The following is a 25,858-nucleotide window of genomic DNA, read 5'->3' on the forward strand; positions in this document are numbered from 1 at the left end:
TAAAAAATAAAATATATTTGGAGATGAAATAGCTAATATTAAAGGCTTGATATACAAATATTTATTTTTTGAATTAGATAATGATTTTCGGTAATATAAAGCAGTTTGTTTCAATTATTTGTTTTGCTTGTACCTATATAGAACATAATTTATTTTATTTTAATTATTTATTTGTCGATAAAAATAACCCTTTTTTTTGTTTTTTTAAGAATATTTTTTGTAGTCTCAAATTAAAATTTTTAGATTTTTAAATTTGTTCAATTTGTAGAATTGAATTTTAAAATTCATATATTATATTTATATTATGTTCTTATTTATTTTATTTAGGTATGACCAGACCCTATCTCTAACACAAGCTGCATAAACTTACAGAAGATAGGTTAATCAATCTTAGCAAATTCAATGTTGATGAATTAATATATATATATATATATATTATTTTTTTTTGATTTATAATAATAAAAATAAAATAATTCAGAGAGGTCAAAATCAAAAATTCTCACTATGCACAATTATTTTTTAAAGACATTTGAAGTTAAAATTTGGATGAAATTTCATACTTGAACGAAGAATTACGGTGTTAATTATTATGTTATAAATCATAATTTAAAAACATATTCGTGGGGATATAAAACTTTAACGTTTATTATGAATTATGTGGGGTGCAGCTAAAATATCTAATATTAACAGAATCCAAAGATTCCAATCCAAAATTCTTCGAACAGTATCAAAAGATTAATACTACATCTCCAATAAATTTCTCCACTCTGATTTAAAAATATCAACTGTCACTGAACTAGCGAAACTTCTTTACAAGCATTCCAATAACCGACTAACTCAACATTCAAACCCTCTTATTGCTCAACTCTCATCCGCAACTATCCCAGGCAACCCTCAAAAAAGGCTAAAAAGACAGTGGTGTCGTGATCTGCTAAAATAAATTGGAGAAAAAATAATGTAAAAGTGTGTAATATAGTCTGACTACCATCCCGACGAAGTACCTTCATCAGGAGGTCATTCCTGTTATAATATTATTTTATTAATTAAGCTTATTGTTCTAGATTGTAACAGATTATTAAATAAAGAATTAAGCTAAAAAAAAAAAAAATTATGAATTATAATTATACTATACAAAATTACATTTTCAAAGTTTGTAGTTTTATTTTAAGATATTATATTATATATATATTATTATAATAATTAAAAATTGAGAACAAATTAATTATTTAGAACAAATGCAAAATTTTCGGAAAAAATTCAACTTACTATAATATTAAAATAAAAATAAATTACTTTAATAGTAATATCAAAAAATACATAATAAAAATTAAAATGTAGATTGGTACCTACTTAGTGACGTAAGCTGACAGATTGTTTTTGTTTAGGATCGTTTTTCTTTATACAATGATATATTATTATTGAATTCAAACTTAACATATCCATCATAGTGGCTTATTCGTCACCTAGAACCTAAAGTGGTACCCATCTGGCCTATCTTTTTTTTATTGTTTTTTAAAATACGTTCAACAAGGATGGTTATTAAAAAGTTATACATTTTCCAAAACTACCGCTAAGTTAACACAAACGGCTAACATTTCATCGAACACTTTAAATAATATTCAAAATTAATTTTAAAATTCATTAAATCATTCATTTATCTTCAATTATCACTAGGATCATAAAGCTGAAATAATTGCATTTATTAAAAATTGGATATTATGTGACTTAAGAATACATACCACTATGTCAGTGACTATTGGAGTAGCAGAACGATCTATATCATATAGTTAGTAAAATAAATAACTCAATAATTATAGTACATTAGTATCACATGCTATTTTGAGATTAAAAATAAAGAAAAAAACAATAAATTGTTTGTAATTTAAAAAATATCAATTATCATTTTATTCATACATGTATATTTTAAAGAAAAATCGTATACCTACAATTATATACATTAAAAAAATAATAATAATTTATTATAATTAATTATATTTAATAAATTCAAGTCTATAGAAAAGATTAATTTCACAACACGAAAGCGGTATACAAAAACTTGTTTAAAATGTACCAAGGTCCAACAAAACCCGTTATAAACCGAAATGAACGATTTTGGATTGCATTATTTTGAAGTGTTGACTATTGGTATGAACTAAGTAACGGTTTTAGAAAATTGCTCGCAACTTTTTAACGACTGTTCAACAAATAGGAGAAACATTCAAATTTTAAACAATGTGTAACAAGCTAGTTGGATAGGTTTTACTGTATTCTATGAAATGTGTACCGTGTACGTGTGTATTTAAGTTAAGATGGCCATTCGTCCGGGATGTTATCAGTTTAGGAACCATGTCCCGGTATTTCGGACAAACTTCCTTGAACATTGATTTATATCGGTCACGGACTATTGCATAGTAATGTTTCAGAATTTAACATTTTTTTTTTTATAATTCTTTCACTTATTCGGTTATCGATTTTATTTTGAACAAAACCTAATTATAAATATTACTTTTTTTCTTTTCTTTTCTTTTTTTTTTTATTGATTTAAGAAAATTACAATCTGTGAAACGTTACACAAATATTACTAATTATAATAAAATTTGATAACGAACTAAATGAACATCGTAAGGTATGACAATTAATGACAATGGCAGTAATAATCGTTTTCTAAATTTAGCCAACCTACTGCCTTTAACTTCTGACAAAGTGATAACATTAATTTATACTCGGGAAAAAAACCAAGTTATGAATTTTTAATTCCAAGAACTACGAATACGAAAGTTAATATTAGTAAGTAATTGTTTATTATAATGTACAGTTTATTATTTTATACATTACCTACGCATTTATCTGTTGACAATTCAAGTAGTATGAGAGTGTAAAATTTTCTAACAGTTTTTTACGTAGGTATTTATTTTTTTATAGTGTCGTAAATTTTTATAATTCCTTTTTTTGAGACTATGCCGCATAAAAAAACTGTCATTTTAATCTAAGTTCATGGACGTGCTTGATTGTGTTGCATATAATAATAATAATATTTAAGTTTCAAGCGTAATTCGTCGTTGGCTTGTGGTTACTGTAATGGATGCGTTAAATTTAAATTAATAGATAAATTATTAAATTATTATAAGTTAAAAAATGTTATACTTACTGATTAGTGATTTTTAAAATTCAATAATTATGTAGAAAAAAAATTATACGTAATGTCAAAACATTTCAAGTATAGGTACGATTATTGTTATTTAAATTACAAAAACAAAATGACCAAAATTTTTGTTTATAAATTTACGAGGAAATTTTGTATTACATTTTTAATTCTTATATCAATAGTTAAAATTGTTATCAAGTATAAGCTGAAAAAAACAAATTTTAAAATTGAAAGTTTTTATTAATAGAATTTATTTTATTTACATATCACATATACGAGTATACTTATTTATTCTATATGCACTTAATTTACAATTTGTATAAATAATTTTGAAAATTAATTTTAATTGTGTATTGAGAATAATAAATGAAATGGTGGAAAAATAAAATTATTAAGATTAATATATTTTGAATGATAACCAAATAATTAAAACCGTTAGTTTTCATTCAAGTATCTAATATCTTCAACATTTGAAATTTAAACGATTTTAAAAGAATTGTGACTTGGAATTATTGATATTTTTATCATTATAAAGTATAAACTCTATGTTATCAACATAAATCATAAAAAACAAATATAATAGAAATATTAAATCTCTATAAATAGATAGCTAAAAAGAACTAAATCTTTTGAAAATAATTTTTATAAATAGAAATGTTCATTAAAATAATTTTATTTTATTATGATTAAATGATGTTGCATAATTTATTTTTCTAATTATTTAGAAAATTATACGAAGATTTTCTTAGTTTTAACTCTGTTAAAGATTTTAACAAAATATTTTCCTTTAAACTGTAATGAGTAGGGCACGGAAGTTCATAAACTAATAACTATTAAAATCACTTAAAATTTTTTTTATTAAAAACGTCAAGTTATTTTCGTTTTTTGGTAAAAATAATAATTAAAAGATGAGAAAAACATGCACAATTTAATTAATATGATATATGTTGTATTTAGTTCAAAAATGACAATTTACAACTAGGGATTAAGGTTAAATTTAATTTAGCTAGAAGTATAATTGGTTTATCGCCTATCAAAATATAAATTACTACCTAATTACATTATATTAAATTATTAAATTACAACCTATAACTTTAAACAAGTTTTTATTTTATATTGGCGACATTTTCATGAAATATTAATAAAAAATAAAATAAATATATATCACAAGTAAAATGAAATTTTATTTCAAAATATGCATATTTACGTAAAAAACCTCAAAATATACAAACTAAAATTTTATTTTTTAACTCGTTTGGTTGTGGTTCAAATTTATATCTCATCTAACAACTTTTTGATGCACTCAGTAAAAACATGTAAATGCATGAACTTCTGGGTCCTAGTGATGAGATATACATGCAAAATATTGTACCTACAAAATAACAATTTAACTATTTAAGTAAAAATGAAATGTTTTAAGTCTTAAGTTTAACCTTTTTTTGAAATACAACAAGATAACAAAAACAGTTATTTCACGTGTACATTTCCAATTTTGTCATAATTTTAACTTCAAATGCTGATAAAAAGAATAATTTAACTTTGTATTAAACTCGGAAGAATTTAGAAATTTTCAATTACATAATTATATTTAATGCTTTTTACCTATATACATACATATAAATAATTTAGATACTTCTCTAAAGATTTATTCAAGATAATATTAATATTACATAAGTTATTAAAAATTATTTTAATTGATAAATTATGATATTATCTATTTGGTTATTATTTCTGTACAAATTTACATTTTACTATAAATTATAATAATTTTAGTTTGTAGTTTTAAATGTTTATGATTTATTTAATTACAATTCTGATTCATGGTTAATAAAAATATCATATTATGATATTTTCAAAAATTATTCTAATTAAAATGATAAAAAGTAATTATTATTTACTAGATTTGTTCAATTTTTTTTATTGTTTATTTTAATTACAAATTAATTAATTAATTTGATAGTGTAAAAAAGTGAAAAGATTATTATTTAGATTTCAATATTATTCGAATTTGATATTGGGAAGCTATATGACTCATTTCGTGTAGAAAATATTAGTAACACCTGTGATACAAGCCTGCACACGCCTATAGTATACAAACTGCATACTGTTGACCCAACTAATTACTTTTCCACAATCGTCTGTTTATTTTAAATTGCTGTTCTTTGTTAATTGAATATTGTATTACATTATTAACTTAAGTTTTCGTTCAAATGACAGCTTTTTATCAATATTAATGGCCATTAAGCTAATTAATATTAAATAATAACCAATGTTTAAAATTCCTTGTCGTATATTATGATCGCTATAAAACATTTTCCTCAAATTCAGTATACTAAAAATTATATACTAAATAATATTTTTTAAATCTTAAACTTTGTATAAATATACATTTAAAAAATATTGTTTGAAAATTTGAAAGTTTAGAACATTCAACATAATATTTTATCCCGGCGAATTAGCTAAATTATATCAATTATTGAAAAATTCCTAATAGCTGTATATACATCGTAAATATTATCATTTATAAAATGTATTATTATTACATAATATACTTTAATACGTATTATATCAATGATTTACTAACCGATGTTCATTGTGATTTTCTACGGCTATGAGCAGTAGAATTGTTACATTTTCTAAAAACAACCGAAAACTAAAAATCATGCATGTTTACTTGTTTAATTTTTATAAGTATAAAAATGTGAATATAATATATTCATGAGATAAATAACGATTAATGAGGTACACAATTGGATCGTCAATTGGATTTTCTATTTATAGCTTTATACTTATATAGGTATGTTGTACGTGCGTAATATTTACTCACAAGCTTATCGTCAGTCAGTGATAAATTATTAAGATAAAGAATGAATTATAATACTATTACTTATTAGTTATTGTTGTTATTAGTTATTTGTGTACCCAATACAGTTGACCTGAATGTTTTACGTTGGTGAGATTTAGTGTGACGTGACAATTTTGTGAAAGATAAAATGTGCTGTATTCTCAATAAGGTTGTAACTTATCATTGTACTATATAATTTGATTATCATTAACTATTTAACACTTTAGTCTCTTAGGATAACTTTAACTAATTAGATGTAATCGTTAAAAAGTTATTGCAAAACTGGGTTATAAAAAAATAAATAAAATGTTAAACCGTTTATATTATTTTTATATGACATATCAAATAGAGTACCTACTACCTACACATGTTTTCATATAGATACATTTATTATATAAATGTTAAAATGGGCACTAATTTAGTCTTATTCGCAGGATAGGAACTTCATTAATTAAACATTTATTGAAAAATTGAAAATTCACTTTAAAATGTAATAAGATTTTTATATTCATAAAATATGTTTTTATAGTTTAGTCTAGATATTGTGTATTCTATTTTACTACTATAATGCAAGTACCTATGTCCTCTTCAAAATCAATTATGTATTTTTATGACTAAGCCTTGTTAAATTTATATGATAAACAAGTATGACAATTTAAATGGGATATTTTTATAGCATAATATATTTTTATTATAAAATCTTTATTTATTGTATTTTTTTCGAGAAGTAATGTTTTGGAATATTTTAATATAAATGATTTTCAAAACTAAGAAATCTGAGGAACTTGTTTTGCTCTATAATAAATATAGAGTTTTGAGTGTAACAAGTTACTGTTATGTATATGTTAAATTTGAACTCAATAATAAATCATATAGGAAATGATTTTGAGCAAAGACAGTTTGTCGATATATTTTTAAGGATAATTTATTATACTATCACTATGAGATCAATTTTAAAGGTATTAGAAAATACTTCAAACGCATAACTTTGAATTTAACTTGGATTTTTTTATTGCATATACGACATAAAAATATACATGTTTTTGATTTCAATTTTTAACTATTTTTTTCTACGTTTACGTATAATTTTTATATTTAAAATAACAATCACTTAAATAGGACTTACATTTTTAGGATGGTTAAACATTTTAAATTAGGTAATTCGCAATTACCGCATTTTTCAATGGTTTATCTCAAACAATTAGGTATTATTATAACAATTTATTTAAATTCTAATGATATTTTTTTTATAAATTCGATAAAATTTCGATAACCTTGTAGTTTTAGTAAAAAATTAAGCCAAAATGTCAAATACCGATGGATAACCAAATAAATATCTGAAAATTAAATATTTTAAAAATTAAATTGAGTAAAGTAAATAACAATACATATGATCATTATAAATTGATGAAAATGTTCATATTCCTACAAATAATAACCTTGAAATTTCAAAAAAATAACTTCTTCTTTTTTTATTTATTTAAGAGTATATACAATCTGTTCCCTAAGGAACAATAAGAGTATGTGATATCAGAATTTATTTTTTATATGAGTAGCATGACAGAAAGAGTCAGACTACCCTAAATTTATGTATAAATTTTTTTTTATTTAAATTTTTTATCTTGATACTTTAAGTAAGTCATGATACCAGTTTCTTTTGAGCCTTCTTGAGGATTCTCGGGAATTGTAAGAGTGACAAAGTAAGATATGAGACAGGTGTCCAAAAAAAAAATAAAAAAATATTATTTATTGTTTAAATATTTAAAATTAAAATGCCTATAAATGAAAATTAAGGTTTTGTATTTTTGAAATTTTTGATTACTAAAAAATAATTTTTGAAAAACCTTATTAAATTCTCAAACCCAAGGTGATAAAAATAAAAATGTTTAACTACAAAATAATTTGTCAATTTTTAATACATATTAATAACATTTTAATTCGAATCTAATAACAAGATATTTGCGCAAAAAATTGAATCTTATAGGTACTTACTTCGGGGAGTCAAAAGTAAAAATTTTTCAATATTTTTATTATTTAAGAAAAACTAAAATTTTTATAACCGATTTTTACAAAATTGATTAATTTGTATAAAACTGTTACATATATTAGATATATATCTATTATGAATTTTATTACATATAATGTAATTTAAAAAATATATAGATTTGTTTTAAGATACTACTTATTTATTACCATGAACTTGTTCACACCATTTTATGCCAAAATGGTATTGACTCAATAATTAATAACGCAATAATATAATTTGGTAAAAATTTATATTATTATTATAGTTAAATATTAATAATAAAATAAATGTAGTTAAAAAAAAAAAAAAAATCAAATTAACCTATCATAATGTTAACAGTAAAATAAATTACTTTAATTGAAATGTTACGGATATGAAATGTATTTAGTGATTTAAATCACTTATATTAAATGTATATGTATTTATAGTAAACTTCTTTTTTTAAATGCTCAGATTGTAATTTAAAAAGGATCTTATATTAATTTATTAATCTTTAGGTATTAATAATTTATAAATTTCAAACTACAAAATAATTTAGGTTACTATATTATTTTTATAATCTTGCAAATTTCGTAAAAATTTTAAATCATAAAAAATTGTTGTCTTATATTTTTTATTTAATTTTTTTATTAATTTAGGAATAACTTTTGAAAAACTTAGTATTTCGTCTTCTAACTTTTATTTTCATAAATAAAAATGTTATCTTTTGTGTATCTAATTTTACCCCCTCCTCTAATAGTACTAATTAATTAAATTTTTATCAGGCATCATTCTCAAATTTGATGATTTTATAATTTTTATTGCTCAAATAATGGCGACATTTATAATAAAATAAAAACACACATAATTGTAAAATCAGCACATTCACTGTAGATTGCTATGCTCAGAATCTAATATATAAATTTATCCTATACAGTTTTTTGAAAAAGTTTAGATAGATTATAATAAATCCAAAAACTCGTTAGTTTGAATATAAAATGTATTGTACAATTTATATACCATTTAACAAAAATACACTGTAATAACAATATAAAAGTGGTATATAATAATTAATAATAGTCTATAACGTAATTATTACCTAGGTACTATTAATATAAAATGTGAGTTGTTATAAATGAAATAATAAGAGTAATAACACAAAATGTATATATTGTATAGTAATATATCGTATTATATAAAGAGATAATAAGACATTAAAAAATTTACTATAATTCTACTTTTTCTTTATTTTAATTTATTTTAAATACGATTTAAATCGAATTCTTTTATCGTTGATCATTCTGATAGTACTCTATAATTGAATATAATAAGGCGGAAGTAAAGTGTTTTATAATATGATTAAATCATTTTTAAATTAAAGTTTTCATTACTATCTTATTTCATTTTGAAAGATTGAATCGTAGATATTTATTGTCGTAATTTAACCATCTAACTGTAATGAACATTGAATATTGGATGCTAAAATGGTTTCGATTCACAAACCATTGTAAAAAAAAATTGTTTTTCTAAGTATTTTTTCTCTCATGTATAATTTCTCATCTAAGTGAATAAAATCTATTTTATTGCTCATTATAGCAAGAGATTGTATTGGTTCTAGTCATACACACGAGAGAGGGCAGAAACACCCTTAGGAGAGGGAAGGGTAGGTTAAGTTGACAATAGTACGATTTATCTATGTACGTATATGAAATATATATATATATATAATTTAAAGAAAATAGAGCGAATGGTGATGGCAGGGACGTTGGTGACGCAGGACGAGGAAGTTGTAGTAAGGGATTGGTGGGAGGAAAAGTGTACACTGTACATATCACACGCGGCTGTGTCAGCAGCGACGGCGGCGCGCTTTCACACACAAACACACACACACACACAACACACACACACACACACACACACACACACACACACAAAAGGGGCGCCGGCGTCTGATATCGAGTACAAGCTGCGGCGGCATAGGCGGTTCCACTACGCTACACTATTATAATAGAGGGATGTCAACAAGTAGCTCGGTGGTTCGCCCGAGACGGGCCGAGCTTTGCCGACCGGCCGCCGCCGACGCCGTCTGCGGTATTGATTGTGGAACGGCGCCCGCAGAGCACCCGCACCGGCGTCCGCGGCGTTACGCACTGCACACAAGACTTACACAAACACACACACACACACATACACAAATACACGCACACACACATACTCGCGCGAACGCGCGCGCGCGCCCAAACGCAAACGCGAACGCTAACGCGGCACACGCTTTACACCGCACGCCGACGTACTGTGCTGCACGCAGTAGACACACGGTTCGAACGCCGAACGCGGGACCCCTCGGTTTAACAATTTTTTTTTTTTTAAAAACAAAATTATAATCTAACCACACGTATACACACTTACACACACATACACACACACAACACGCGTACACACGTACACGCATACATATACGGCACACGGCACACGAACACCGCACGACACGATGGCCGCGCCGCTCGTATGTACGCGATTTAGTGACAATTACGAACTTAAAGAAGAACTCGGAAAGTAAGTACCTATACATTATTATATGCACACTCGCCACGACGTCTCAGGTGTTGTACCTGTACGCGCTTATCTCCGGGCAATGTATTTTTTGTACTATTATTTTTTATTACATACATTCATCGCTTTGGAAATCAACAGCGACGATGTGTTATACTATTATATTAACTGTTAATAGCATAGTGTATACGCACCGCAGTGACATAATATTAGTATGCCACAGTAAGTGCTACGCCATAGTACAGATTTCGGTTTTTTTCTTATCCAGATATATTTACCGACACTCTCTTAGGTCTGTAATTTTTTTTTTTCTGCCATCGTTCATCATTTCAGCGTGCAGACTCCCGTGTGTTCTCGCACGAGCCTGTTCGCGTCGATTATTCCTTCGTCATCCGCCGATTGCACGCATGTTACATTATGATTTTATTGTGTATATACGCTATTATTTAGCGTCTGTTCTATTATAACGTGTCATCTGGCCCACCGCAAAACAATAGGAATTCAACCACTCGACGATTACGAATTCCCAATGGTTTATTTCCCGTCTGTGCGTCGGCGGGGACGTAATCCTCGTTTAGGGATTTCGCACATATTCAACGCGAATCGATAAAGCGTCGTCGTCGGTGGTGGCGGCAGCGGCGGCGGCGGCGGCATCTAAGTCTGGCGAATGTTCTACTGCCGCGCATGTGTGTGTGTGTGTTTATTATATACGCGAACTCACAGACACACAGACACACGTAGTATACATGTGTATACCTATAAGGTGAAAGTAAGAGTAATAATATACTTTGTGACCTAGGCGAAAACAAGTTTACGCCGTGTGGCTGTGTGTTGTAGACATCATATATTATAATTTTATATATGTATATACGTATATACATATTATATATGAATTGTGCACATATTTTATACGCTCGCTATCATTGCCCCATACATGTTTTACATGTATTACACGGTTGCAAGGACTGCAGGGATTTGACTGACGAACCGCGGCAGTGCAACAACACGTTTACAAAATTAGATCAGATCATCGGGGCCTCCCTCTCATCCCCTCCCACCAACCAGTCGGCTATACGCACTAGTGTGTGCACACACGTAACATTACAATCACACATTCACTCACAAACACGCACACACACTCACGTAAACCCTCCGTTCTTCCGTCGCTTCCATCGGTTCTGTAACCGCATATCGTATAAATATATATATTTTTATTTATATACGCACACAGTTTATTATATACTGTACATGGCATACGTCATAGATGTTGAATTGTCGTAATGCACGTGCTCATAAATCACGTGCCATTGCTTTTAAGACGGCAGCGCCTCACCGAGATGTGTATTAAAATCGTATATAATATAATGTGTGTAGGTATAATATACGAATTTCATATAGAAGTATAAATGCATAATATAACTGTAATCTTTAGGTATTATAATATTCGGTATTATAATATTCTATATATATATATTATGAAATTATTACTATCACGGGAGGCGCAGTCGATCGACAACTTTGATTTCGGTGCATGCGCAGTGATTGAATGATACCGTTGACATACATATTTTCTATGTCCATACGGTAAATTATTATTAGTTATTATTACTACTATTATCGCGTTGAGTATGATATGTCAAGGATGAAAAATCGGTCCTCCGCACAAAATTGAAGTGAAATCTGTAAAATGTATTTTTTTTATTATTGGCTTTTTGTAATTAATATAGTATGTGTATAACAACCTGCAGATTAATTGTAATATAGTTAATAATTTTATCGAATGTAATAAATATGTAAATGTATTAATCGGTTACGCGATAACGTTTTCGAATAGAATAGAAAAATATGATTAACGTGATTGGGATGAGACGGAAACAAAATATTTTATGTCATGATATATATATATATATATATATATATATAGATTGAGAACGGGAGATAACTGTCGGTAGAGAAAGGGTGGGTGTAGATGCCAATTCGTGTTGCTTGTCATTGGACAACTGGGTGTTGAATTTATCGAACTTCTCTCTCTCTATCTTTCTCACTCTCTCTTTTTCTCTTTTACTAACCGCCCCTTCTCTCTTCTACTCTCTTCATCACGGTTTCCTCCCCCACTTCATTTTTACGCATCTCATCTACCACCACTTTGGATCCTTTCTACGTCTTTATGCAAACACACACTAATATATATTTATATATACTAGTAGTAATATGACTGTGAATTTTAGCAAGCATGCGCCTTTTAATGACCCTTATGACACTATTGCTCTCTGGAGTGGCGCTCTATATAAGTCCTTAACCTTTTGTCGCGCTTATATTATTATTATTATTACTCCATGATTCTGGTATGGATTTTCATTTTTTCCTCTTCTTCTGGTAGTCTGTTCATTTGCGAGCTCACCAACCCACGACTTTGTAGCAACCGCAGGAGCGAATCGATATGCGCCGTGCGCGTAGCGTAATGTGAACCTGATAAGCAGATAGGTTTTTCTTCTCAACATGTAGCAGAAGATGTGTAGTGTAAGCCTCGAGATCATTATAGCTGAATATAGCATATCCTCCTCTCTTTTCTATTTCGGGACAGATTTCCATCGCTGTCAAATATGCAGCCACGATGATTTGAACATAACGCATTGACTTAAATTTCATAAATTTCAGCTCTGTATCAGTGTTTCTCAACTGGCGTGCCGCAAACTTGCTGTAGGTTCACTGCAACCGTGGTATATGCGTGTAGTGTTATTAAGTATTCATTTAAAATTAGGTATATAATATATTAATCAAAAAAAGTAATAATAAACATAAAAATTCCTTTTTTTTTTGCTTCTTATTATTTTATTACTTTAGTGTTCCAACAAACAGTATAGTTTTAAGAAATGCGTCGTGAGCATAAAAAGTTTGAGAACAATTGCTCTATATACTATTTAAAGTAACCAAGCTATACTTACTTTATGGTAGAAAAGTTTTTAAATATTTATCCAATTAATCACTGAAGTCAAAGTTCAGGACTGCCTTATTTCGATTTATGATATTCTTGAGCAAAATAAAAACTAATTTTTGTGTTGATTAGAAAATAGCAATATTTAGAGTTGTAGCAGTTGCATACCTAGAGCCTTTCTTACAGGGTGGGAGGAGCAAAATATATTTTCACCTATTCTTAAAATAGAAAATTACTTAAAAAAGTAACGTCACAGTCACAATAATTTTATTAATAGACACAGGAATTGGGCTATTTTATACTTGTAAAATATAACATTGTAATACATAAAATAAGACATTTTTATTTATTTAAATACTGTATAATACATGTTCAAAATACAAAGTCTAACTTGTGATTTTTCATGTGAGAGAATCTTACAGTGATATAATCAACTGGTATACTGATTTTCTTGTAAATATATTATAATGTAAGCTGTCATAAACGATCCTAACCCATTTTTGAGCGTAGCCATGTTTTTAGTCTACAGCACAAACATAAAACGAAATAGTAAATATAAATAACTAAAAGCTGTAGGTAGTAGGTATTTGATAGATTTTAACCCGGTTCGACCATAGATAACAAAAATATATGTATGTGTTTGATCAAATAATCAATATATTATATTAACTACCTACTTCATGTCTCCGAGAAAAAAATATTTCAAAATAATTATAAAAATACTAAAAACAATTAATAACAATACACACATGTTATATAACCCAGGGGGGAGGGAGAATACCCCCCATAGATATGTCACTGAATTATTGTGGTATGTATTTCATAATTTGTGATGTTATAGCCGTAATATGAAATATGTCAGTTTGTCAGTCTTGTATTATCAAATAGATACGTTTTACTACCAAGTCTAAAAATATGGGTCTTAATCACTTAAAAAATAATATTGTAAAATGCTATGGTCTTAACTATTTCAGTTTAAGAGAGTATTTCTGATTTCGTAATAATTAAAAAAATCATATAATAATGCATATCTGCAAGTATTTAAGTTTATAGGTCTAAATTCATGGGTGAAAAATTCTTAAAAATATCTTAGTCTTAAATTTTAAATTACTTTTTCTCAAAATTATACTTTTTTTATTTTGACAGTCTTGTTTTAGTGGTGCGAATTATATAATGATATATTGAAATTGTGATTATACCATGTACAAGTTTATGTATGAAAAAAATAAAAATATGCATCAACATATCGTATATGATCTAAAACCCAATTCAGGAATTAGGCTATAATAAACAAAGATAGATAATGTTTTGACAAATAATGAATATTTGTATCTAAATATAGGCATATATTGTTATAAAGTATGTATTACATATCATCTCTTATTTTTAATAATTGCAGATTTGAAAGGACTCTCTGTGATTATTGAACTTGATAATCATTCGGCTTATTTTGAATATTAATTTTCTAAGTATCTAGACCTATAACTATTAAATCCTATTTGCACCCATAGTGGAACGATAAGAAAAATTAAACAAATACAAATAATAATAATGATAATAATATTTGTCAATTTTATTTCATTAAATATATGATTTTCTGTTGATACGCAGGTAGATATACCAACGATCAGCTATCATAATTATTGGTGTACTTATTTGCTATAATTTTACCACAACAATAGTCGATGAGGGCCTTATTTTAACTGATTATAGAACCCAAATTTAATCAGTCTGAAATATCTAAATAATTACAATTAACTAATAACGAATATTTGGTTTACTGCAGTTGAAATAAATTAATTTGGTATACCTTTTTATATTTCGTTTCCATTATTTTAATGACTCCGTTCCATTTTCATTATCAAAATATCAAAATAATAAGAATTTGTTGATCTCAGAAACCACCCCTCATATTTTCCTTACACCGCCAATCTGAGTCAAAACATCCTATTTTGAGCGTAACTGCGTATGGGAAAAATTTTTAATATTAGGTCTAGTTTGAGGTGTATTTATATTATGTATTTTATAATGCAAGTCTGACATAATATCGGAAATATTATTTTATGATCGGGGTCGGTATTTTTTGCAGTGCGATAGTATGTATTATAGTAATGTGTATACTCGTATACACTTCTAAATAATATATGTACATAAAGGTGTCCTTTGACCATTTGTTACCTATATAAATTGAATAATAGTATTCTTATCTATCTCGATACCTATGTTCAATAATATTTAATAATATACATATTATAATGGTTGGTTGTGTGACATATGTGTTTGGAGTTGAGTAAAATCAATTCACATCGGCTGTCGCTATGACGACAGTTTCATTGTACTCAACTCAGGTGTGCTCAACCTTTTGGTTTTTGGTGTGCGAGGTTGGTGTGTGGTTAAGTTATAGTGTCAACGTAAATCAACACTAATACATTATACCCTACCATCAAATTTCCATCTAATTTGTATACATATATTAGATAAACGGTCTATTGAGTAAAATGGTGCAATAGCGGATAAATTTCGCGTTACGACAAAATACATCATAGCGCAGTAATAATAATTGAACAATTCATTATTAAAACGTTTCGAAAATTGGGAATTTATATATCATAAGTACATGCACAAATGCTAGTCTATATATTTCATTTCATTTCATACCATTTACAGTCGCTGTTCAAGATTCTAGTGAATTATAGAATTGTCAGAACAAACAAAAAAAGCGTCTTCTAAAATATTCATCGTTCATGTGCTTGTATATTAATTATGCATAGTTGAAACTCTTTAGAAACAAAATACACACAAAGTATTGATCAAATAATTAATACTGTTTTAACAACAACTGACCTCAATATTATATTATTCATCCGGGAATACCATTTAATTTAAATATCAATATTTCTGACAACGGTTGTTATTATAACGTTACAGAATTTTTAAATTCTGAGCTGAGTGATGAATACGTATAGATTTTACAATGACGTGTGTGTGTGTGAATGTGTATTTGATTTATTGAACAAAGATGTTTTGATTTTCAATTTTAATATATTTTAGTTGAAAAGTGAAGCTGGTTAATACTTTTGGGAAGTCAAAATTGAAAATTCCAAATACTTTTCAAACAATTGAGAAAACAAAAAATAAAAAATAAAAAAATAGTGGAAACGGGAATTTTACGCAAAATTAATTTTCAAAAAAATTGATTTTTTTTTTAATTTGCCGTCCATTTCAAAACAATTAACCCTTAAAATAGGTATTTTATATTTTCATAAAATATTTTGTATACGTGATAAAATTTTTAAAATATTATAACTCTTTTTGAGTATTTTATAGATATTTGGGTTTTTGACTTTTTAATTTTTCTATGCTAAAAAGGCAATGTTTCTATGTATGAGTAAGTGATTTAAAGTTAAGTTTATTACCCTAATATACTTTTGAATGTGATACATTGGTAATCATATTAATACCCGATAATGGGCATCTCTAAGTCAATTTTTTAAATACTGTATTTTAAAGAAAGGTTTACGCATGACACAGGGAATTTTCGACTCACAAAAATCGAATATTTTTTTGTTTGTATAGGATTTCTATAGATTACAGATAATTAATTTTTAATTTTTTAAATTGTATATCTAAGCTATATTTTATATGTAGTCAAAAAAATACAAATTACTGTGTTAAAAGTATGTAATTTACTAAGTTTAAATCAAGTTAAACTTTCTAGTATTATTTAATTTGTTACAAGAAATACAGGATCATGTTTATTTAACAAATATGTATATTATATAAAATCAAAGGTCTAAGACCGATAGCCCTTATACAAATCCCCAGTTTTTAACCAATTTTTATAAAGTTATTCTCAATATAATCAGCAAGATTCTTAATGTTTAAAAATTCTCTAGATTCACTGGAATTTAATTTACCTATTTAATATTGTTGAAAAAAATTTACTCTATTAAAATGCTTGAAAATTGTATATAACTATATAAAATTTCTTAAGATTTTTTCATAGCAATTTATAAATATTAAAGAGACACATGGGTATGCTTATTTTATTTTTTTTTAAGCATTTGAAGTTAACTGTAATAGTGACTTACTCAACGAAATGAACTACACTCGTTACCTACTATAGAGAACAACACAATTACCTATTTTTACTTATTCTTTCATTTAAATTCCAGTAGGTAGGTAATGTTGGTACATAAACTACAATAAATTAACCCAACTAGATATGATTAAATAATATTTTAAAGAAGTCATCAATGTTGTTTTAGAATCTGTGTTTTGCATATAGAGATTAGTTAGTTGAATAAGTTAGTCAATAGTTGAGTGGAGACAGATTAGAGCTTAAGAAGCTTTAGTTGTACTTCTCTTGATATTTATAAAACAATTTTAAGGATCATAGAAATATTTTCTGAGCTAGTTAAAATATCATAAAATGGCAATCTCGTTTATATAATGTAATATGTTTGAAATATAAATAGATTTATAAAAAAAGGAGAAGTGTATATACCTAGGTATAGCAGTATATAATAGGACTTTTTAGTATGCTATTAATTTTAAATATTATCTTTAAAAGTTGGTATGATAATTGTATACGTATTCATTATTTTAGTTTAATTTTATAAAATGTTAACTAATATTTATTTCTAATTTCACAAAATTAGTAAAAATTTATGTTAGTTAAATATAAAATAAGTCAGATACGATTTGTAAACTATATAACATACCAATATGGTCATTACATGCCTATAAAGTTTAAAAGAACCACGTTTCAATGAAATTTTTACCTCATTATTTAAAATGTATATAGGTACTGTAGTATACTGCACTTTTTATAGTAAATACTTTTTAACATGTTTCAATTTAACTGACTGAATATATTCCATTGGCATACCTCCAAAATACTCAATTTTTGATGTCCTAAATTGTAAATACTTATGACGTGTTTGATCTATAAACAACAAACCCCATATTATTTAATTATAAGTATTGGGTGTTTATGCATTAATAATTAAATGAAATCCAAATTAAGGGCCACCGCAAATTCAAAATTTTGAATAGTTATTAGGACATAAATAAGAAAACAAATCTGATAGTTTAACAAAAAAACTATGATTAAAAATTAATTAAGAATGTCGAACGGATTACTGGTGCGTATAACATATTATACAATGAAGGGATATTAGAATAGTTTTCAGCCTATAAATCGTTTCATTTGTCAATTCACAGACATATTCGCGCATACACACACATATTCACATTCGTTAAATTGTGTACACATTCCTATAACGTTCCAAATATTATTGGTAGGTCTTCACCAACAGGGGAATGTACAAGAAATTAGATTTACAATTGATAATTAGGCCAATTGTAAGGATTCAAAGGAGTGCACACGTTTATAATAATTATATACTGTACAGTACGTTATAAGTTGTAATACAACGATGACGTTGAATACTCAAAGCAGACATTATATTATAGTTATTGTACATATTATACACACACACACACACACACACACACACTGCAACCAATAATACCAGGTAAAGGTATTTAATTGATTTTCTGTTAGTTGTCGTATCGTCATCGCCATCAGCTTATACCAAGAAATGAGAAACAAATATTGTATTTATTTTATTAAATTATATAGGTACCTGAGAGGCATTCTTCTAGATGTCTATACATTTATTATATCATGTGTAGCGCACATAGTATATACCTATAATTCTATATGTAGGTAGCTAGATACCATTTAACTTAAAATTTGATCATGTTAAATTTACTTTACTTCGACACTTTGTTTGGAAAAATTACAAAGATAGCTTATATTATTATAGTCGTCTCCCCATGGAATAGATTTAATATTATTGTTTCATGTTGTTTCTCCGTGATATTTCATGTCGAATATTTAAAGTCAATATCAATTTTAGAAATTTCAACCGATTTATCTTAAACAAAGAAGTATTTGTCAAGGCCAGAGACAATTGCTAATTTAAATAGAGCTAATAATTATATATTTGAATTTTATACATTTTCAAATTATTAATTTTTATTATGTCTATCAGCTAGTGTTTTAAACTTTCATTAGTTATGAGTGTTATGACATTCATTTTAAGTTTGGTTCGGTGGTGAAAGAGAAGTGTGTAGGTTATAGAAGTCGGGCTTGAGTGTACGAAAGCAAATACGGCGAAACTCCCTGTATTTAATAATGCGTGGTGCAATATTTTTATAATATAACAATTATATACTATAGTGTTATAATATATGATATATATTTCATATATATAGCGATCATTATTATTACATCGACGTTATAAAATACTATCACATTACACAGTTATGCGTGTATATAATTGAATAATATTTATAAATATATAATACAATTCTAAGTCACATTACGTGACGCGACTTTTTGCTGGCAACACACTTGTGTCTCCCCCGATTTGATGAGTACGCGTGAGTAGATTGTTTTTGAGGCACGGCGCGTTCGCGTGTGCGTTATATAATGTAGGTACTAATGGTATTATACACAGTATAGGTACCATCAACGACTTACCTACATAAGTACTGAAATACACTATATGTTTGTATGTGATGTGTATAATACTGTGTATATATTATTATAATATACGACGTGCCAGCTGGTTTCTTTTTCGCCGTTTGGCACTATCCGTCGTCTCATCATCAGCAGGAGTCTAGCGTTATATTTTTAAACGCTGTCGACCATATTATAATATGGTACACTGGTATCATAGTATTTATACGTACTCCATTAGCACAATATTATAATAATACATTAATATCGCGCGGGACAAGATAAATTCACTATATCCGTATATTCGTATACGAGTATATGCGGATCTATAGTGGATTTAATATTATATAATGTTAGATACCTAGCCTCTTTAAGCGTTGTATAACTTGATTATTTAGCATCTATATTTTGTAGAAGATATTATTAAGTTAATATTTTGAAATATAAAATTATACAATTATGGGTCGAAGTCTCTTTTTTATAAAAGTTCATCGACTGATATTCAACCCTTAAATCCGCTATTGATACGGATATACGAGTAAATCTAAAATACTATGATATTCTTATAGAAGAGGAGAGAGCCATAATATAAATAATTTTTGAGTTAAAAAAGTATTTTGTATGTTATAAATTTGAGTACAATATGTGATTACCCATGAAAGTGTGCGGATTGAAAAACATTGAGTTATAATATGTATCCTTGCTTATAAAAGTCCTACATGACATCAAGAATATTCTCAATTGTGTTATGTTATAAATTATAATATAAATAATACATAAATTATGATTATTTCATTATAATCCATAACTGATATTTAATGGTATTTATCAAAATTAGAGTTTTCCTAGTGCGTTCCAAAAAAAAAAAGTCGTATTTTTGATATAGCCCTAGTGTGTCCCAGGTCATTTAGAGTTACCCGGGATGCACCACGAAGAGGTAAACTGGCTTATACCGCAAAAATATTTTTTGATTCTTATTTATGATAATATATTTATTTTAACCTACACCCTTAAATTTAAGAGAGCGTAATAATTATTTTAAATGTTTTTTTTTTTTAGAAAAATTTTATTAATTTATTTTTAAGTGTTTAAATGCATTTTTTGGAAAAGTTTAGTCCTGATATTTTATTATTTTGAAATTTATTTTTATTGTCTTCGATGTATGAAATTTTCTCGCATGTAGACTGAGCACTGTAAACCGAAGGCGCACTCGAGATACCCCGTCAAAACCGGTAAAACACAAATGTGTTACGTTCGTTTTCGGTTATACCTTTTTTAGCTACCTACACGATTGCCTACGATTTTAACTGATTTTTAACTACACAATTTTATATGAAATATTAAACGTCATTAATAATTTATTAACAAATCTAATTATTCAATAATTATTTTACTATTATTTAGTTATTCTCATTAGATAAATTTTATAATTTTATATTGATTGTTATAGAAGTGTCCATATTTTACTAGATATTTATTAGGTATATAGTAAAATTAATAAATTTTACAACGTGCATATAACTTCATATGTAATCGTGTTTATTTTTTTTTACTTAAAAGTATTTGTTAACCTATTAACAAATATATTCAATTGTGTTCTATTCGTCAAAACATTACTCGATGATGAAAATATGTAAAGATATAAGGTAACATACCTACTGCAATTTCCGAAAACACTAGATTCGGTTGCCGAACAATCTTTGGTAGTTTACTAAGTATATCCTAAATTGATCATTATTTAATGTATCGAGTGTATTCAAGGATATCACCCGTGAGCGTCCTCCCTCCCCCCAAAAATATCATATTTTTGAAATATAACTGAACGATGAGTCATAAATTATTTAGGTTGTCACTATAAGAAAGTGAATTGGTTTTTAACCCAAAAATATTTGGTTGTATTCTATTATTTTGTCTTAAACTCATTATTACACATTTTAAATTTAAGCTAGTGCACTAATTTTTGTAAATTTTTTTTACTTAAGATATTCTATGAAAGTTTTGCTTGTCTATTATGATATTACTTCACATTTATTGATTGTAAATGAGTGGTAATCGTGCTTGGTTATTAACGAAGTAAAAATAAAATTCAGTTTCCCTATCGTTTCCACAATCGTTACTTTGAAAATAACGTATATAATTAACACATTTGTATTTTCATATAGTATGATAGTCCATCGTTAGCTCTATCTTTAAAAATTAGGCTACGAATCAAGGACATATTCGGGTTAAAAAAATGGTAAAAATTAAATGCACTTGAGAGTTGAAATACCCACAACTTAAACTGATTGTGCGTGTTCGGTGTTTCAATGACCAATGAATGATTGACATCTCTCAAAATTTAGTAATATTGAGTATAAACTTTATACAAATAATAATAAATCATATTTTTATTACGATTCCACATTGCATAAATAATCAAAATGATATACCAAGTAATCGGGATATATATTATAAATTGTAAATACTATTTTGATAGTTTTATATAATATATATCAACTTCTCTTTCACTCTCTATTAATGAATCGGTTCACATCATTAATTCAATAGTTCTGAACTAATACATACCTAAATAAACTTAATGGTGTATAGGTAGTACATTTTAAAATGCTCATATAAGATTCAATTCGAACGTACTCAAGATAATAATACCTGCATTTATCTAGTAGAGTTATTCAATAGTATACATGAATATGGTTTTATACTTTTATTTTACATATGAATACAAATGATTGATGAATTTTAGTTATTTTCAATAACTATCTCACAATAGTAGTAAATGAGTATGAAAACTTAATATTGAATCTATAGTTTATTTATTATGTTAAATACACAATTTAATTCAATTTCATAGATATAAGTTAAATATTTATTATAAAAAAATAAATTAATGTATTTGTTACTGAAAAATATGGCAATAATTAGATCACTTTAACTTACGCATACACAGTATGTCAGTATGGGTTAGATAGTATGGGTGTGTAAACGAAAAAAAATTACAGAAACTCTCAAAATTCTATGAAATAGCACTAATATTTTATTGGTTTATGTTGAATAAACATCAACATAATGGCAATACATTCAGAAAATTAATTAAAAAACTTTCATAATCATCTAAATTATAAGTATAACAAAAAAAGATCTCTATTTCAAAATTAACAAAAAAATATTCAAACTTATAAGCAAATACCAAGCTTACCAAAAAACATGATTTATAATGTAAAACAATAATTATTTATTGTTAAAATATTATTTATTTTTGACCAAATTTTAATTTAAAATGTCAATAAAAAAAATTATGCTTGCATATTTTTTTGATTTTTTGGTTTCAGTATTAATGGTTTATGACAAATATTATATTCAATTTTTATGCCTATTAAAATTGCACATTTAATCCATTTTCAACTACAAAAATTTGCAAATATCTGTGATTTTGACGAATTTTATCAATATTTAAACTTCAAATGCTTATAAAAAATGTTATGTCTATGAATGTTAAATATTTTTATATATTTATGAGAAGAACTTATGTAAGACTTCGTTATTAATTTTTACACTTTTTGATCGAGCGAATATTTTTATTTTTTTTAATATTAACAATTATATAAAAAAAATCAAGAAAAATAAGATTTTTAAATACTTATGTTTAAATTCTATAAATAATTCATAAGAACCAAAATATTTAAATTTAAATTTTTTAAGAAAATTTTTGTTTTATCGAAAAATGACAATATGTGTATTACTCAATTAGGTATCTTCCTGTTTCCACAATAAAAAATTGACTATTAAGTATTCACGAATTTATCTAACAAACATACTATAATATACTTTACATATTACATATCATATTATATTATAGGGATGGCCAATGAGAAGAGACTTTCGAGCCGCTCAATATATTAATAAATATGGAAAAGCCAAAATGAAAGGGCATATGAATATATATATAGTTATTGTAAATAAAATATGATACTAAATATAATAAAATTTGTAGAATGCGAAACCATATAAAATATTGATTAATAATTAAAAATAAGAAAATATATACATTTAAATATTATATCAAAAACACTTTATTTGTTTTTTAAATTTTTTCTATATATTATAGATAAATAAAATATTATACTTCTTCAAATGCGTAAATTCATAAATTTATATTGAAAAAAAAAAATGTTCTTCTATAACAATTTTTGTACCTCGTGATAAAATGCGAGCCGCACAAGTCAATGACAGCAGTCTTAGTTTGGCCACCCCTGTTATAAATATAAAGCTATCTAAATATTATATAAAAATAATGAAGATTACATTAGATTGTTGTATTACCTCCGTCATTCTTATAACATAAAACTTAATAGTTTATATACATAGGCATAACATAAAAGTTACATTTTTATTTATATTTCCTGTAAACGATATTTGTAATATAATTCATTTTAAAAAAGTTTGAGAACTTGAATAAAATAGTTCGTATTATTACTCATGTACCTAATCTTTTAGAATAATTATATAGACATATAAGTGATATTCGTATATAAGTAATAGTTACCATGTAATAATAATATTATGATTTATATTATATTGTTTTCTTGTTTATAAAATTTAAATGAACTATTTAGATGTAAACTACAAATAAATGTTTTGTTGTTTTTTTTTTTTTTTTAGAGGAGCATTTTCTGTTGTAAGAAAATGTATTCAAAAGCACACAGGATTGGAATTCGCCGCCAAAATTATAAACACGAAAAAATTATCAGCCCGAGGTAAATTAATTTTGTATTTCTTTTGAGAACCTAAAAAAAATTATTATCTTTAAATTGAGTTAACAAAATGAAAAACATCAAGTATACTTTAAAAACGATTTTAAAATGAGATCTGAGATTAATTTTTTATAATGGTTTACTATCTAAAGAGGTCACGTAGTAGGCATATTATTTATTATTTATACTATGAACAGCGAAACCCTAAAGCTTTTAGAAAAAAAGTCAAGAACTAAAATTTCTAGAAGTGGTAGGAGGTAGGATTAAAAATACCAGTGTAGGTCAAGAGATAGCTTCTTGACCTTCTTTCATCGACCTACTAGGGTTTAAAATGAAAAAAAGCGAAGTTATTGTATATATTTTGGTGGTCAGTTAAAGCAATAAAAATATAACGGAATGGCCTCTACACTTATAAATTGTGAAGGAAAATCTAATTTTTCTCAAGTTTTTTTTTAGGAAATCTACCATGTCCATTTGGTTTTATGTAAATAAACATGGGTATTTTATAATTAAAAACAAACAACAACAATTATTCTAATTCTAATACAGAATAATTCAGATATGCAACATTATAAACATAATTAATAGATGCAAATTAAAAAGTAAGTAGTACTATCTAAAATTAATATTATATATCTATTAAAAATTGTATTCACATGTAACATAGAAAAACAATAAGTTAGCATTATTCACGTCAAATTATTATTAATATTAATATCTAATTTATTAGATAATGATTCAGTTCAATATACGTGACATTTTAAAATTGTATTTTTATGTTTCAATAAATTGACAAAATATAATCACTATGATATAATAATAAGCTTAGTGTTCTCCTCTGGTATTTGAAATATTTTTGGGTGGTACGGTAATGGAGTTTTCATTGTTCCTAAAATTCAATAACGTTCAAATACCATGGGAAATTAAATTACATATAACACAAATGTGTTTCCAATTGATTTTTATTTTATGTACGCTTTATTTAAATATTAACCTGAAAAATATTTATAAGTCTCTTTTAAAAATGTATTATTAATTTTTACATTAGTAATATTTATTTTATTAAAATATTAAATAGTAGTTATACTGAAT

At 26.3% G+C, this 25,858-nt stretch overlaps 1 protein-coding gene across 18 annotated transcripts in view; it reads left to right on the forward strand.

Annotated features, from left to right (window-relative positions):
* The first annotated feature begins 10,123 nt into the window (after nt 1-10,123).
* LOC112601865 (calcium/calmodulin-dependent protein kinase type II alpha chain) overlaps nt 10,124-25,858 on the forward strand; it is a 49,058-nt gene continuing 33,323 nt past the window's right edge. For all 18 annotated transcript variants that reach the window (XM_025349700.1, XM_025349702.1, XM_025349705.1 and 15 more), the window contains exons 1-2: nt 10,124-10,551; nt 24,675-24,769. In XM_025349700.1, the coding sequence (XP_025205485.1) occupies nt 10,487-10,551; nt 24,675-24,769 (160 nt within the window). In that variant the 5' untranslated portion in view covers nt 10,124-10,486. The remainder of the gene's footprint in view (nt 10,552-24,674; nt 24,770-25,858) is intronic.

The sequence above is a fragment of the Melanaphis sacchari genome, unplaced genomic scaffold (assembly GCF_002803265.2).
Source record: "Melanaphis sacchari strain LSU unplaced genomic scaffold, SCAv2.0 Contig7_pilon_pilon, whole genome shotgun sequence".
Taxonomy (NCBI): domain Eukaryota; kingdom Metazoa; phylum Arthropoda; class Insecta; order Hemiptera; family Aphididae; genus Melanaphis; species Melanaphis sacchari.